Source organism: Amborella trichopoda, chromosome 4 (assembly GCF_054954075.1).
Source record: "Amborella trichopoda isolate Santa Cruz 75 chromosome 4, AtrichopodaSantaCruz75HAP2 v2.0, whole genome shotgun sequence".
NCBI lineage: Eukaryota > Viridiplantae > Streptophyta > Magnoliopsida > Amborellales > Amborellaceae > Amborella > Amborella trichopoda.
In genome coordinates this window covers 58,131,681-58,145,853 of record NC_142339.1, presented here as the reverse complement: position 1 = coordinate 58,145,853, position 14,173 = coordinate 58,131,681, and the positions used below count along the sequence as shown (strand labels likewise).

The window sequence follows — 14,173 nt, the reverse complement described above, 5'->3', positions numbered from 1 at the left end:
ACATTTCTTATTTCTTGTTTAGATCAAGAAAAAACTAGGGCATTTTAACAATTTAGCCACTTAACTCACTCATGCAAAATCACCTAAATACCCTTGTTTGTTTCCGGTTCCAAACTCAAAACAAGCATTTTTAAAATAAAATATCTTGTACCAAACTTAGATACTGGAACAAGCATGAGTATTTACATCATCTTGTTGAGTAACTCAAGTGGGGCTAAATTATGAAAACTCCCAACTTGGTCTAGGTTCCAAAATGAAACTAGTGATCTAATGATAAAACACATTTTGGATTTAAAATCTAGAAAAAAGATTGATATTTAGATCATTTAAGAATGTCTAAACTTCTCTTATTTCATGTTTGGATCATAAAAAAGTGAGGGCATTTTAACAATTTAACCACTTAAGTCACTCATGTAAAATCACCTAAATATCCTTGTTTCTTCCGGCTCCAAACTCTAGACAAGCATTTTTAAAATAAAATATCTTGTACCAAACTTTGATTCCAGAACAAGTATAATTATTTACATCATCATGCTTGGCAACTTAAGTGAGGCTAAATTACCCAAATTCGCCACTTGGTCTAAGTTTCAAAGTGGAACTAGAGATCTAATGATAAAGCGCGTTTGGGATTTGAAAACTAGAAAAATGATAGGTATTTATATCATTTAAACGTACCTAAATTGCTCTTATTTCCAGTCTAAATCATGAAAAGTAAGGGCATTTTAAAATTTAGCCACTTAGGTCACTTATGCAAAATCACCTAAATACCCCTGTTTGCTCCCGGTTCTAAACTCTAAACAAGCATTTTAAGATAAAATATCTTGCATTAAACTTAGATACCTGAACAAACAGGAGGATTTACATCATCTTGCTTGGTGACTTACGTGAGGCTAAATTTAAAAAATTCCCCACTTCGTCCAGATTCCAAAACGAAATTAGAGATCTAATGATAAAACGCGTTTTAGATTTAAAATCTAAAAAAATGATGGGTATCTAGATCTCATAGAAGTATATGAACTTTTCTTATTTCTTGTTTGGATCAGGAAAAAGTGATGGCATTTGAAAATTTAGCCACTTAAGTCACTTATGTAATTACGTAAATACCCTTATTTGCTCCTGGTTCCATTCGCAAAACAATCATTTTTAAGATAAAATATCTTGCACCAAACTTAGATACCGGAACAAACAGGAGGATTTACATCATCTTGCTTGGTGGCTTAAGTGGGGCTAAATTACCAAAATTCCCCACTTGGTCCAAGTTCCAAAACGAAATTAGAGATCTAATGATAAAACGAGTTTTGGATTTAAAATGTAGAAAAATGATGGGTATTTAGATCACATAAAAGTGTCTAAACTTTTCTTATTTCCTGTTTGGATTATGAAATAGAGAGCGCATTTTAACAATTTAGCTATTTAAGTCACTCATGCAAAATCAACTAAATACCCTTGTTTCTTCCCTATTCCAAACTCAATACAAGCATTTTTAAAACAAAATATCTTGTATCAAACTTAGATATCGAAAAAGGCATGAGTATTTACATCATCTTGCTCAGTAACTTAAGAGGGGCTAAATTACCAAAATTCCTCACTTGGTCTAGGTTGCAAAACGAAACTAGAGATTTAATGATAAAACTTGTTTTGGATTTAAAATCTAGAAAAATGATTGATATTTAGATCATTTAAATGTACCTAAACTACTCTTATTTCCAGTTTGGATCATGAAAAAGTAAGGGGATTTTTACAATTTAGCCACTTACGTCACTCTGTAAAATCACCTAAATACCCTTGTTTGGTTCCTATTCCAAACTCAAGATAAATATCTTGTACCTAACTTAGATACCAGCACAGGTACGAGTATTTACATCCTCTTGCTTGGTGAGTTAAATGGAGCTAAATTACCAAAATTCTTCACTTGGTCCAGCTTCCAAAATGAAACTAGAGGTCTAGTGAAAAAACACATTTTGTGTGGGTGTTTAGATCATTTAGCTTAGATGATTCAAGTGAGCCAAATTACCCATCTATCCTTGCTTGTTCATGTTCCAAACCTATAATACGGGAAAAATTTAGGTGCTTAAAACAAAATCGTTGAGATATATATGAGAACGGATTTTTCAAAGTAACCACTTTGTTCAAAAAAAAGAAAAAAAGAAAAACACGTGCTTTAACCTGGTCAAATTTCTCCTATATAAACATATACTACCCTTTAACTAAATATTTTATTTAAGAAAAATACCTAACCATTGTATTCAAGTAAATTTAAGCAATTTTTTTATTGCAAAAAACACTGCTTAATAACTTTTCCAAAAGTATTTATCACATTCAAATAAAAATAGTTTTCAATTTAATATGTCCTTTCAAGACCCATACCTTTGGGGGACCCTTTTCATGTCGATTTGGAGAGTTTGTTAGAAATTTTGAAGTCGGTTAAAATATATAATAAAAGAATTAAAAGGAAAAAGTATGCAAGGAGACACGTGGCACATGAGCAGTATGCTACTTAGACTGCAGCCATCAGTTGCAAGCATAACACCACCCTCAAAATTTTGACGGCGGTTAGCCCACATTTTTATAATAAAAGATATCAAATTTCGAGCCGAGCCCATTTATAAGCTCAAGTGACATAAGCTCAAGCTCAAGTGAAAGCCCCATATGCGAAATGTAAAGTGTGTCATCAAATGCTCTTGCATCGACGCATGTACTCACATGCAATAGGCTCACACACATGTCGTACGAGGTTGTCCATTGATTTGTCACATGCTGAAGGGTAAGATGAACTAAAAATGAACCCAACATAGAATTTGCTTGGTATATTTTGTGGGTAGGTGACTTTGAAATACAATATCTAAAACATAATTAGACTTTGGTTTATATTTTCAATATTTAAGGGTAGGTGACTTCGAAGTACCATATCTAATAGATAATTAGACTTTGGTGAATATTTTCAATTTTTATGAGAGATAAGCATGACATCTAGTTTACAAGGAGTAAAACAATGTTTAAAAATACGGATCCAGGGGCAGATTGCCCACTCACCAATTCCGATCTAAATTGGCGATCTGGATCGAGGGAATCGGTGATTTAGCAAAAAGAAAGAAAGAAGTGAAAACGATATGAAAAATTGCATTACATCCACATTTCATATTTTTTTCTTTGATTTAAGAAACAATAAACACAAAGATAGGTTTTTGCTTTTATAAAAATTATTTTGAAAGGTTCAATTGCCCAAATCTGACAACAAAATTCACTATTCCCGATCCTGATCGATGAACTATAAATCACTTGACTAAACCAACAAAAATCCGTCCTAAAATCTGGCAACATGCAATGGAAAATAATCAAAATATCCTAAAGACCCAGCTACAAGACTGGACACTGAATCAAGAAGTGTTTAGTCAGGCTTTTCTAGTTAGAGCTGGATAAAATCCCATAAATATGCAATAAAAACAAATATGCGCTTTTAAGATCTAGTTTTTACCAGATGGCACTGGTTTGGGTCCAATCCTCCAGGCTCATATGCACTATGTGCACATGGAAAAATGCATGTGCAAGCGTGTGCTTGCATGCAGGTTTCTTTCATGCAACATAATTACACACAAAAAAAAGAAAGAAAAATAAAGGAAACTCGGGTTTTTCGCGATCGGACCGAAAATGCTGCCGCGTGTAAGAATCATCGAAATAAAGGTATTTGGCCAAGAGGACATACCTATTGTGACAAAACCCATCGAATCCGCTCCGTGTCGGGGTTCGACAAAAGTACCATAGATCTCTACCGCTCTTCTATAGGAATGAAAGGTCTGATTTAGCTTAGAAGCACCTCATAGTTGAGAGAACACCTTCTAAAGGAGCTATGTGCTGCAATGGAGAGAAGAGCGAATGGGTAGCTATATATAGGAAAATAGGGATAAGGATACAATGTATAATTGCAGTAACAGGTATACAATATATAATTTCTGTATCTTGAGCAATAAATAGAGAGAGAGGAGGGGGGAGGGGGTGTATCCGTACTATAATTGAGACTAAAGAGAAATGTGTAGCTATATATAGGAAGATATGAGACAAAATGTATATTGACCTATGTAAATAATTGGTTATAGTATAATTGGGAGATGTCTAAGTGTATTGTATGTAATTGAGAGAGAGAGAGGAGCATCTGTAGTATAATTGGGAGATGTATATGCGTATTTTATGTAAATGTAATTAGATAGTTGAATGGTAACTTTGAAATTAACTTGTTAGGACTTGCGATTATTAATTAGGATGACACAGCACTATTAATTTTTCTAATAAGTATCTACTTATTTCTAGGTTGCCAACCCACAGTCTTATCTTTTCTTGGACAAGAATAGCAAATATTTTGAATTACATATCTCTCTTTTCTTGAAACAAGGGATACGCAATTTGCTATTTAAGTACTTATTATTTGCATGGATGCTTTTGGTATATGGACAATCGTTTTTATTATTGCCACCAAGAAATGGGTAAGATTTCGTAAAAGGACATGGTTAGCAGGCGGCCAGCCCGCATATTGTAGAAATGCGGGCTTGGCAATAAATATATTTTTTTAACATAATTTGATCGTATTTTTCAAAAAATATATCTTTTTTAACATGGAGATCATGAAAATGAAATAATAATAATTAAATAAAACTAGAAATAATAATTATATTAAAAAAATATTGGAAAATTTGTTTTTAGATGGACCACCTATTTGCAATCTTTAACATAGATGTTTTATACCTCTGGACCGCATACTGTAGAAATGCAGTTCAGCCCATATGAAATAATTGTTCATCGCAAACTAACAACTGACTCTATTTTTTAAAAGACTTTTTGTCTAGGGTGCTACGGGATTGTCTATCATTTACCTTTTGTATAAAGAGGTTACAACTATGGGACTATTTCTATGTGACCCCAACAATGTATAAGTTATATGGGACTCTACTTATTAACCGTTTGATATGAATCAGACTGCTACGATTGCTCATACCATAATGTTGTGCTAAACACTGTTTTATTTTTTATTTTTTTTCTACAAAACATTTTTTGATGAGATTTTGGACATCCCATTATAAAATTAGGGCAAACTTGGGAAAATAAAAAACAAAGATTTTTTGTAAAAATAAATGACCAAAATGCCCCTATCATTTTTAGGGGTATTTTGGTAATTATTTATCACCATAAATATTTTTTATTACTTTATCATGTGTGCCTCTTTCACATCAATGCATGCTACATATTTTGTTTTAAAACTATTTGTAGAATAAAAATAAAAAACAAAAAACTATTAGCGGTCTAATCAAGATCAGATGGTTAAAAACTAGATTGTTACATTATGACTCAAGTCATCTCAGCCATCTGTTAAAATCTTACATATGCTAAGAGTTACATATACTATATATGTGAGTGGGGTCACATAGAAAGCTTCTCTTAAAAAATTCTCACTCGTTAGATGTCAAATTGGATGTTTTGAGATGTGTCACGAAATACGAGAAATATTTTTTTTAAAACTTTGTGTTTAATCCATGATACTCTTACATACTTATTCCAATAAAAATGACACTCTTACAACCAACCATTTTGAAATCTAAGGATGAATAATTTTGACCCTTGTACAAAAGGTAAATGGTATATTTGGAGACGATCCCATTATGTTAAGTTTTCAACTTTAAACAATAAAAAAAAACCCGAGCTTAACTCATTAGCGCTTGAGTAAGTTCAATTCCTTCCACAAAAGAAGAAGTGAGGTGCACTTTAAACGGCTAGAAACTACAACATGATGGCCAAAAACTTTATTTCTACCGGTAATTATGAAATTTAAAGGTTTGAAAATGGTGAAAATTTGATAAAATTTTGGTGAACTCCATATAACTTTGGTCGTAAATTTTGGTGGTAAATTTTCCCCGTGATTAAGTAAAAAATAAAATAATTACCATAATTCGGATATCCTAATTTCTTATGTTTTCATCAGCACGCGAGTGAAACTCAAGCGAGGAAAAATAAGAGCCTGTAAATAGGAGGGGCAATCAAAGTGACGTTGCACACGCATCAATTATATATTTTCCCATGTCGAATTTGATTGGACTGTTAATGTTACTCATTATTCATTATGACTTTAAAAGCAAAATAAAGCAGCTAATCCTAATCATCTGATGGTTGTGGTTTTTTGATAATTCAATGAGGGAGGACAAGCCCTTACCCATTTTTTCAATAGATTAATGAGTTACATTTTTTTTAAGGTGTTAATTGGAAGTGTAAGTAGGAAATGGTCACTCGGTGGTAACTTGGTGTGCAGATGCTACAACCCCAATCGGTGGTAACTTGGTGTGGGGATGCTACAACCCCAACCCCAACCCCAACCCCAACCCCAACCCCAGCCCCTTTCCTAATCATCAGATAGTTGTAAATCTATCAAACATGGATAAATTATAGCCCCAGCCCCAGCCCCTTTCCTAATCATCAGATAGTTGTAAATCTATCAAACATGGATAAATTATATGTCTTTACCCCTTTCCTAATCATCAGATAGTTGTAAATCTATCAAACATGGATAAATTATTAGTGCATAAAGACACATAAAAACATCTCCCATATATTTTACAAGTCAATTCAACTTTCCAAATATCAACAGTGAGCAATAGATATGAATATCTCGTTAAATAGGGGGCTGGCTCACATTGACCATTCCGGTGGCTTGAGTTGGACCCGAGTACTTGGCTTGGTAAGGAACCGATTCCGAATAACCAGGCCAGGTCTGAGTGGACTCGGGCGAGTTTGCAATCATTGGTAGGTGCTCAAAGCATCCAAGTGCTTTAATACATTTAGAAAACAGAACCTAAAAACTGCTTGAGTAGACAGAATTCCAAATATTAAAAGAGACAAAACATCCCATAAAACAGCAATGCTAAAGGGGTGATTTTGGCACACTATTTTTCTTTTCAGAAATGAGCAATGATGCCATTAAGAAAAGAACATGATAAAATAACATATACAATATAATATAAAGGTCATCTACAAAAATAAAGCAGAAAGTCTTGGGTAAGATGGGGCTGCACTTGCCATTTTCTTGCTTAGGATAGAGATTGAAGCTTCTTGCTAGATGATTTCGTTTTCTTTGTATGGGTGATCTTCACATAATCTTTTCAAAAACACAAGCCAAAAATATTTTTTAAGAAAGAAGCTCAGACTTTCTTGATGGCAACTTCTCATTTCTCAGCAAAAAGGGTCCTCCAAGGCCTTCTCAATGGCGAATTGAGCACTTCTCAGCAAAAAGGGTCCTCAGCTTTAAGGCATGCTGCATTAATAAAAATAAATATAAAAAACCGATATCCATTGGGATGTTCAAGACTTAATATAGCTATATTTCTTTCTTGAAAAAAGTTTTTATAAGGTTGCAACCTTAAAATGTAGAATTAAATATGCGCCTCTAAAATCCATAAGAAAAGGTTGTTTTAATGTTGAAAAACCCTCTAATTGATAGTCTCAACGTCGAGATGTATGAATATGAAAAAAAAAAAACCGATTTTGAGTCCTAGAAATAGTGCATCTTGCACAAATTATCTGGACCGACTATTTTCAAGATTTTCATATGTTTATAGATCTACTTGATTTTAACCATTTTTGAAGTTCAAAATTTTATAATTAGATATGAAAATAGATTTTCGGTGTAGTTTCTATAAGGTTGCAACCTTAAACAATCCAATTAAGGCGCACCTCCAAATTTTATCACAATATGTAATTTTGGTGTAAAAAACTCTTAGGATTATCTCAAAATCAATTTTCATATCTAATTATAAAATTTTAAAATAAAAAAATGATTAAAATCAAGTAGCTCTATAAACATATGAAAATCTTGAAAATGGACGGTCTAGATAATGTGATGCACTATTTCTAGGACTCAAAATATTTTTTTTTATATTCATACATCTTGGTGTCGAGATGATCAATTAGAGGGTTTTTCAACATAAAAACAACATTTTTTGATGGATTTTTTAGGTGCATTTGGTTTTTCAACATTAAAACAACATTTTTTGATGGATTTTTGAGGAGCATTTGTAATTTTACATTTTAAGGTTGCAACCTTATAAAACTTTTTCCATAGATATTTAGATAATCCTAAGAATCTTTTACGCCAAAATTATATGATAAAATTTGGAGGTGCGCCTTAATTGGATTGTTTAAGGTTGCAACCTTATAGAAACCACGCCCTTCTTTCTTTTGAGAATTCACAACTAAAACAAGGTCTGTATGACATAATCATCATTACCACCAGGAATATATGGCCATGAGGCTCATCAGCATCTAATCAATGGGTTGGATGGTAATGTAAACAGATAACGACCCATCATCCATGTCATGTAATCTTTTGGAGAGTGCTCCTCTCACCATCACCATCCATTGACTGGACGGTGATGGCCCTCATGAACACCTATCCCATATGACCAATTTGATTACATTATAATTTCCAAACAAAAAACTTAGAGTACAAATAAAACGCAAATACATCAACAGGTACACTCTACAAATGCTAAAACCGATCTAATTCCATGAGGAATGTCTGGAGCAAAGATAGTTCTGTAGGTTCTAAGCAATTCACCAGCACAAACCCCTGAATCTGAAAGTTGAATGGAATGGTTGGATCAGTCTCATACGTTGAAGTCCAGGCTTAAGGTTCATTATGAACTATAAGGAACATTGTAGCACATAGATCCATGATTGATTGGGGAGGTTGTGTATTGGATTGGTGAGGTTTTATATTAGCAGCATTCTGAATCATTCAATAAGTGTTTCAAAAATCGCACTCTAAATCGGGAATCACCCCATATAGACTAGGAAGCAGCCTGGGCTGAACCAGTTTCGAGAAGGAATCAGTACCGACTCATTCCCCTAGCTAACACCACCCTTCATATTTTTTAACTTTCTTTTTAAGCTTGTTTTGTAATATTCTTCTGGATTGATGAACTGGTGATCTGACACGGGATCGGTGGGCAGATGATCCACCCAACTGGCCCATTTTTCAAATGCTGATCCAACATAAATTGAATGCCCCGTACAGTTCGACCCGTCTGTTCGAGGCCAAAAGAAGCATGTCAATTGTATTTCATCTCGATATTGTGAAAGAGAATCATTGTCAGAAGCATGTTATCAACAATTGAAAACCTCAGCTTGAACAGATTTCATAGCAATTGAACTGACAATAAGAATAGTGGAGTCTTTTAATTTCAGCATCGGAAAATACAAGCCCAATTACGAAAACTTCTAAAAAATGACGTATACCTCATTTCACAACCATCACAAAGCCACCATACTAAAAAGAAATAAAGAAATAAAAAAGGAAAAAAGATGAAAGGAGACGAGCAATATCTCATGCAAGTGAATTTCTAAGCAAAAACCTTCATGCTTTATAATGACCTATATAAAGATCATTCAAAGGTTGACACCTTATATAAACTTCTTTCTTTTGTGTATTGACCATTTGAGCTTCTTCGTATAGAAATATCAGCATATTGAATCCCTTGTTTGTGTTCTTTTTATAAAATATGGCATCTAAATATTAAAAAAAGGTATAGTTTGTATAAAGCTGAGGCCCTAACCATTCAAAACAATGCACACCTTCAAATAGTGCCGAAACATGTTGTTTCGGTATTAGAAATCTTTGTGATAGTCTGAAAATTTATTTTCATCTTATAAAATTTAAAAACTTAAAAAAGTGTAGATCAAATAGATCCGTGAACACTTAAAAATCTTAAAAAATTGATGGTATAGATAATAGATTACAAGATACTTTATTTCCAAGACTTTACATCTTTTTTTTCTGACATCCATATATCTTGAGGTTGATATGATTAAATTGAGGGCTTTTCAACAGCAAAAACAACTTCCTCTAATGAATTTTTGAAGTGCGCCTTAATTTGATGGTCTAGATAATACATTACAAGATACTTCATTTTCAAAACTTTACATCTATTTTTTCTGACATCCATATATATTAAGGTTGATATGATCGAATTGAGGGCTTTTCAACAGCAAAAACAACTTTTTCTAGTTAAATTTTGAAGTGCGCCTTAATTTGATTGATTAAGGCCTCACCACTATATAAATTTTATACTTAAAAAAAAAAAGAAAAAAATAACTTCTATAATTATGCTTTATTCGAGGTCCAAGCCATGGAAGGACAACGTAGAAACAGCAGTGGGAGCACTAGGAGATAAAATGAATGAGCGGGTATGTTGTGTCCAACAATGCTCAAGAGCGACTAATGACTATACCTTTTCTGTGTCAGTTCCAATTTTATCGAATATCTCTGAAGAATCTAATGACCATAAATTTTCTATGATCATGCCAAGCATTCTATCAACATTCAATTATGAACTTCAAACATTTTTGCTTTTGGAGCTAGTTTTGGTCTATTAGAATGTGAGTACGTGAATATCAAAGAGTAGTGTTTTAAAAATCATGAATACATATCAGGAATCAACGGGGACCGATTGAATTCCTTGTTGGAACCAAGAATTATTCCAATTTTTTATAGGCTCTCTTCTTGCTATCAAGGAATGTAATAGGGCGATTCAGATCGTCTCGATCACTCGGTTCTCACCCATTTGAAATATTTTATTATTTTTTAACTTCAAAATTTTAAATTTAAAATTATTTTTTAAACTAGTTCCCATAATGGAGAGCTAGTCTGATTCGGACTAGATCAGAAAACCCGATCAGTTTTGTGATAGCCTCATGATCCGGGTATTAAGAGAGAGAGAGAGAGAGAGAGAGGTGCCTAGGGAAAGCATAAAATAAGATTGTGAAGAAATTGCGCTCAAGGCTCATGAGAACTCGGCCAGAGATGGGTCGTTTCGGTGTCTCTCGCTCAAAGGCTCGCTACCGTGGTCAACGTGGTGATAAAAGCTCCCATTCAAATTTCATCGAACACTGAGAGGCACACTACCTGTTACTAGCTTTTGGTTCTAGAGATAAAAGGGGAGCAACGATTTGCTGGGCATACTTCCATGGAGTAGCATTGTTACAGTAAGAGATAGGAGAAAGGAAAGCAACTCACAAGGTTCAGAGAGAGAAAGAGCCCCCCATGCCACAAAGTGCGGAGATAGGAGAGAGAGGCAACCAACACAGTGCAGACAGGGCACGTAAATATCAATCAATTAGAGAGAGAGATAGAGATAGAGAGAGCCCACAAATTGCAGAGACAGGAGAGAGACAACCCACAAGGTGCAGAGAGAGAGAGAGGTGACCCACAAAGTGCGGCAGTAATGGGCACCAAAGCACTTCCACCATGGCCAAAGAATCTGAACCCAACCCATGTACTGCAACTCATCAGAGCCGAACGCGACACGCTAAAAGCCCTCCTAATCTTCGACTCAGCCACTGCTGAGTACTCCAATGGCTACCGACACGACCACAATACTTTCTCTCTCATCATCTCTCGCCTCGCCTCTGCAAACCAATTCGCCTCTGCTTACTCTCTCCTCACAAGGATGAAACAAGAGAACTGCCCCATACCAGAAGACACCTTCCTCTCCATTTGTCAAGCCTATGGCCGAGCTCACAAGCCATTAGAGGCCTTGAAAACCTTTCACTCCATGAAAGACTTCAACTGTGAACCAACCCAAAAATCCTTTCTCTCTCTATTTGATATTCTTGTATCAGAGAATCGATTAAAACTCGCCCACAAGTTCTTCTTTCAAATGAAAGAAATGGGTATCCCCCTCTCTCTGGTTTCCCTCAATATATTGCTGAAGGCCCTCTGCAAATCACAAAAAACCATTGATTCGGCGTTTAGAGTTTTCAAGAAAATGGAACTGGAATTTGGGTTTACTCCTGATTCTTACACTTATGGAACACTGATCGATGGGCTTTGCAAATTGGGTAGAGTTTCAGAGGCCAAACCTTTAATGGAGGAGATGATTTCGAAGAAATGTTCGCCTACTGTGATCACTTACAGTACAATGATTTATGGGTTCTGCAAAGTTGGAGATTTGGAGACAGCCATGAAATTGCTCGAAGAAATGGTGGTTAATGGAATCGAGCCCAATGTCATAACTTACACCTCTCTGATCAATGGCCTCTGCAAAGCTGGAAGGTCACTAGAGGCCATGGAAGTTCTTGAAACAATGGATGGGAAGAGAGAGAAAGCAAAGGGAGGAAAGAGAGAGAAACCCAACATGAAAACTTACAGTACATTGCTCACTGGCCTCTGCACCGAGAGAAGGATCCATGAAGCTTTGTGTGTCTTTGATCAGATGAAGCTCCATGGATGGAAACCCGATGCAGCTCTCTATAGCAAGATTGTTACAGGGCTTTGTCAGTTTCAGAGGTTTGAAGAGGGTGCAAATTTTCTTGATGAGATGGTGTTGAGTGGGGTTAAGCCAAATTCAATGACCCAAAAACTCCATGAAAACATGCACAATTTGGTGATAAGAGGCCTTTGTTCTTCAATGGATACAAACCGAGCTTTTCAGGTCTATATGGGTACGAGAACTCGAGGAATTCAGGTAGTTTCAGAGAGTTTCAGGGTGATGATTGGTGGTTTTTGCAAGAAAGGAGATGTTTATAAGGCAGCTCGACTGGTTAGAGAGATGGTGGATGATGGTTTTGCTCCAGATGAATCTGTTTGGCAGACAATTGTGAGTGGGTTTTGGGAGAGGAGGAAGGTGAGAGAAGCAGCTGAAGAATTACAGGGTATGCTAGAGAGAGAATTTCTTTAGTCCAAAGCAGAGAACTCTGATTGAAAATGGGGCATCATGCGTTTAAGCTAGGGAGAAAATTTCCCGTCCTGAAACAGGAGGCTCTCTCTAGCTGTGGACAAGACTGGTTCTCGATGAGGTAATGGTGATTTAGAGAATTTCTTGGTCTGAAACATAATCAGAGGATGAAATAGAAAGATAATTTCTCTCTGTCCAATGAATTTTCTCCTCATAGACAATTGATAAAATTGGAAGGATACAGAGAATTTCTCTTTGAAGGCCCAGGTTGTGCTGAGTAATAATAGAGAGAAAAACAATTATTGCAGACTGAGCTGAAGAAATTTTTTATCTAGTCTTACAGAGAAAAACTGATTGTGAATGAGGATTCTCAAACTACTTATGGGGTTAATTTTAAGGTATTTCAGTACAAAGGCAAGATACAAATAAAACCATTCATTTATTTATGTATTATGTCAATGTAAATAATATAGCCATTTTTAACTTAGAGCACATATCCTCGGGAGCATAGTTAATTTCTACTCCTTAAATCACCTGGGTTTAATCTAAAAATTTGAGAACCACTTAAGATATACTCAATGCTTATTCTAAAAAAAAAAAAAGTTTTCTGACACTTAAATCTCACCGTCTAAAAATTGAATGGTCTCTCTTCAATCTCGACACATTATTTTCTTCTAGGGCATAAAGAGTACAATTAGGTAATTTTTTTATTGAGGTTAATTTATGGGTTGAAGATGTCACAACTCCAAAATTTAGGATCCAAAAATTAATTTTAGTTGGGGTTTTACCCGAAGGAGTAAATGTACATTTTACTCCTGCGAGAGTAGAATATTTTGTGGCTTAAATTATCTTGGGATATGTAATCGGCAATATTTTCAAGCAGCTAAATTATGATAATATGATCACGTTAGCTTCAATTGAATTACAAGTGATGTATTTATGATAAAAAGTAAAGCTACACCTCATGGACCCCACCGGAAGTAGACTTCTGGTGTCAAAAAATCCTCAAAATGATTATGTACATTTGAAAAGAGAAGGATTTTAAGCTTGAAAATAGTGTATCTTGAAACACCATGAGAATTGTCCACTTGCAAGTGTTCATTTGTAAGTGTTTATAGAATTGTCCATTTGCAAGTGTTCATTTGTAAGTGTTTATAGAATTGTCCATTTGCAAGTGTTCATTTGTAAGTGTTTATAGATCCATTTGATCTGCATAATTTTTGAAGCTTTAAAAGCCATAATCAAAATAAATTTTCTAGTCATATTGGGGATTTATGACATCAAAGCTACATTTTCCGACAGACTTTTGTAGTATGGTAAAGCATAGGCCTCATGCTAACTGCACCCCTTAGTTATAGGATCTTACATTCCATGAGCACTGCTTCCCTCACAAAAATAAAAATCAAATAAGCACACTACCAAACTAACCCAAAAGAAGAAAAAAAGACCAAGGGGATCCTTCA

At 34.8% G+C, this 14,173-nt stretch overlaps 1 protein-coding gene across 1 annotated transcript; it reads left to right on the top strand.

Moving 5' to 3' along the window:
* The first annotated feature begins 8,909 nt into the window (after positions 1-8,909).
* Positions 8,910-13,201, top strand: LOC18421932 (Pentatricopeptide repeat (PPR) superfamily protein). Its single transcript, XM_006827142.4, has one exon. It carries the CDS (start codon positions 11,259-11,261, stop codon positions 12,711-12,713), a length of 1,455 nt encoding a protein of 484 aa, XP_006827205.1. The 5' UTR covers positions 8,910-11,258; the 3' UTR covers positions 12,714-13,201.
* The last annotated feature ends 972 nt before the right edge of the window (positions 13,202-14,173 follow it).

What these genes read in the sequence shown, in the direction of transcription:
- LOC18421932 (XM_006827142.4), top strand. Translation starts at nt 11,259, where the DNA reads ATGGGCACCAAAGCACTTCCACCATGGCCAAAGAATCTGAACCCAACC.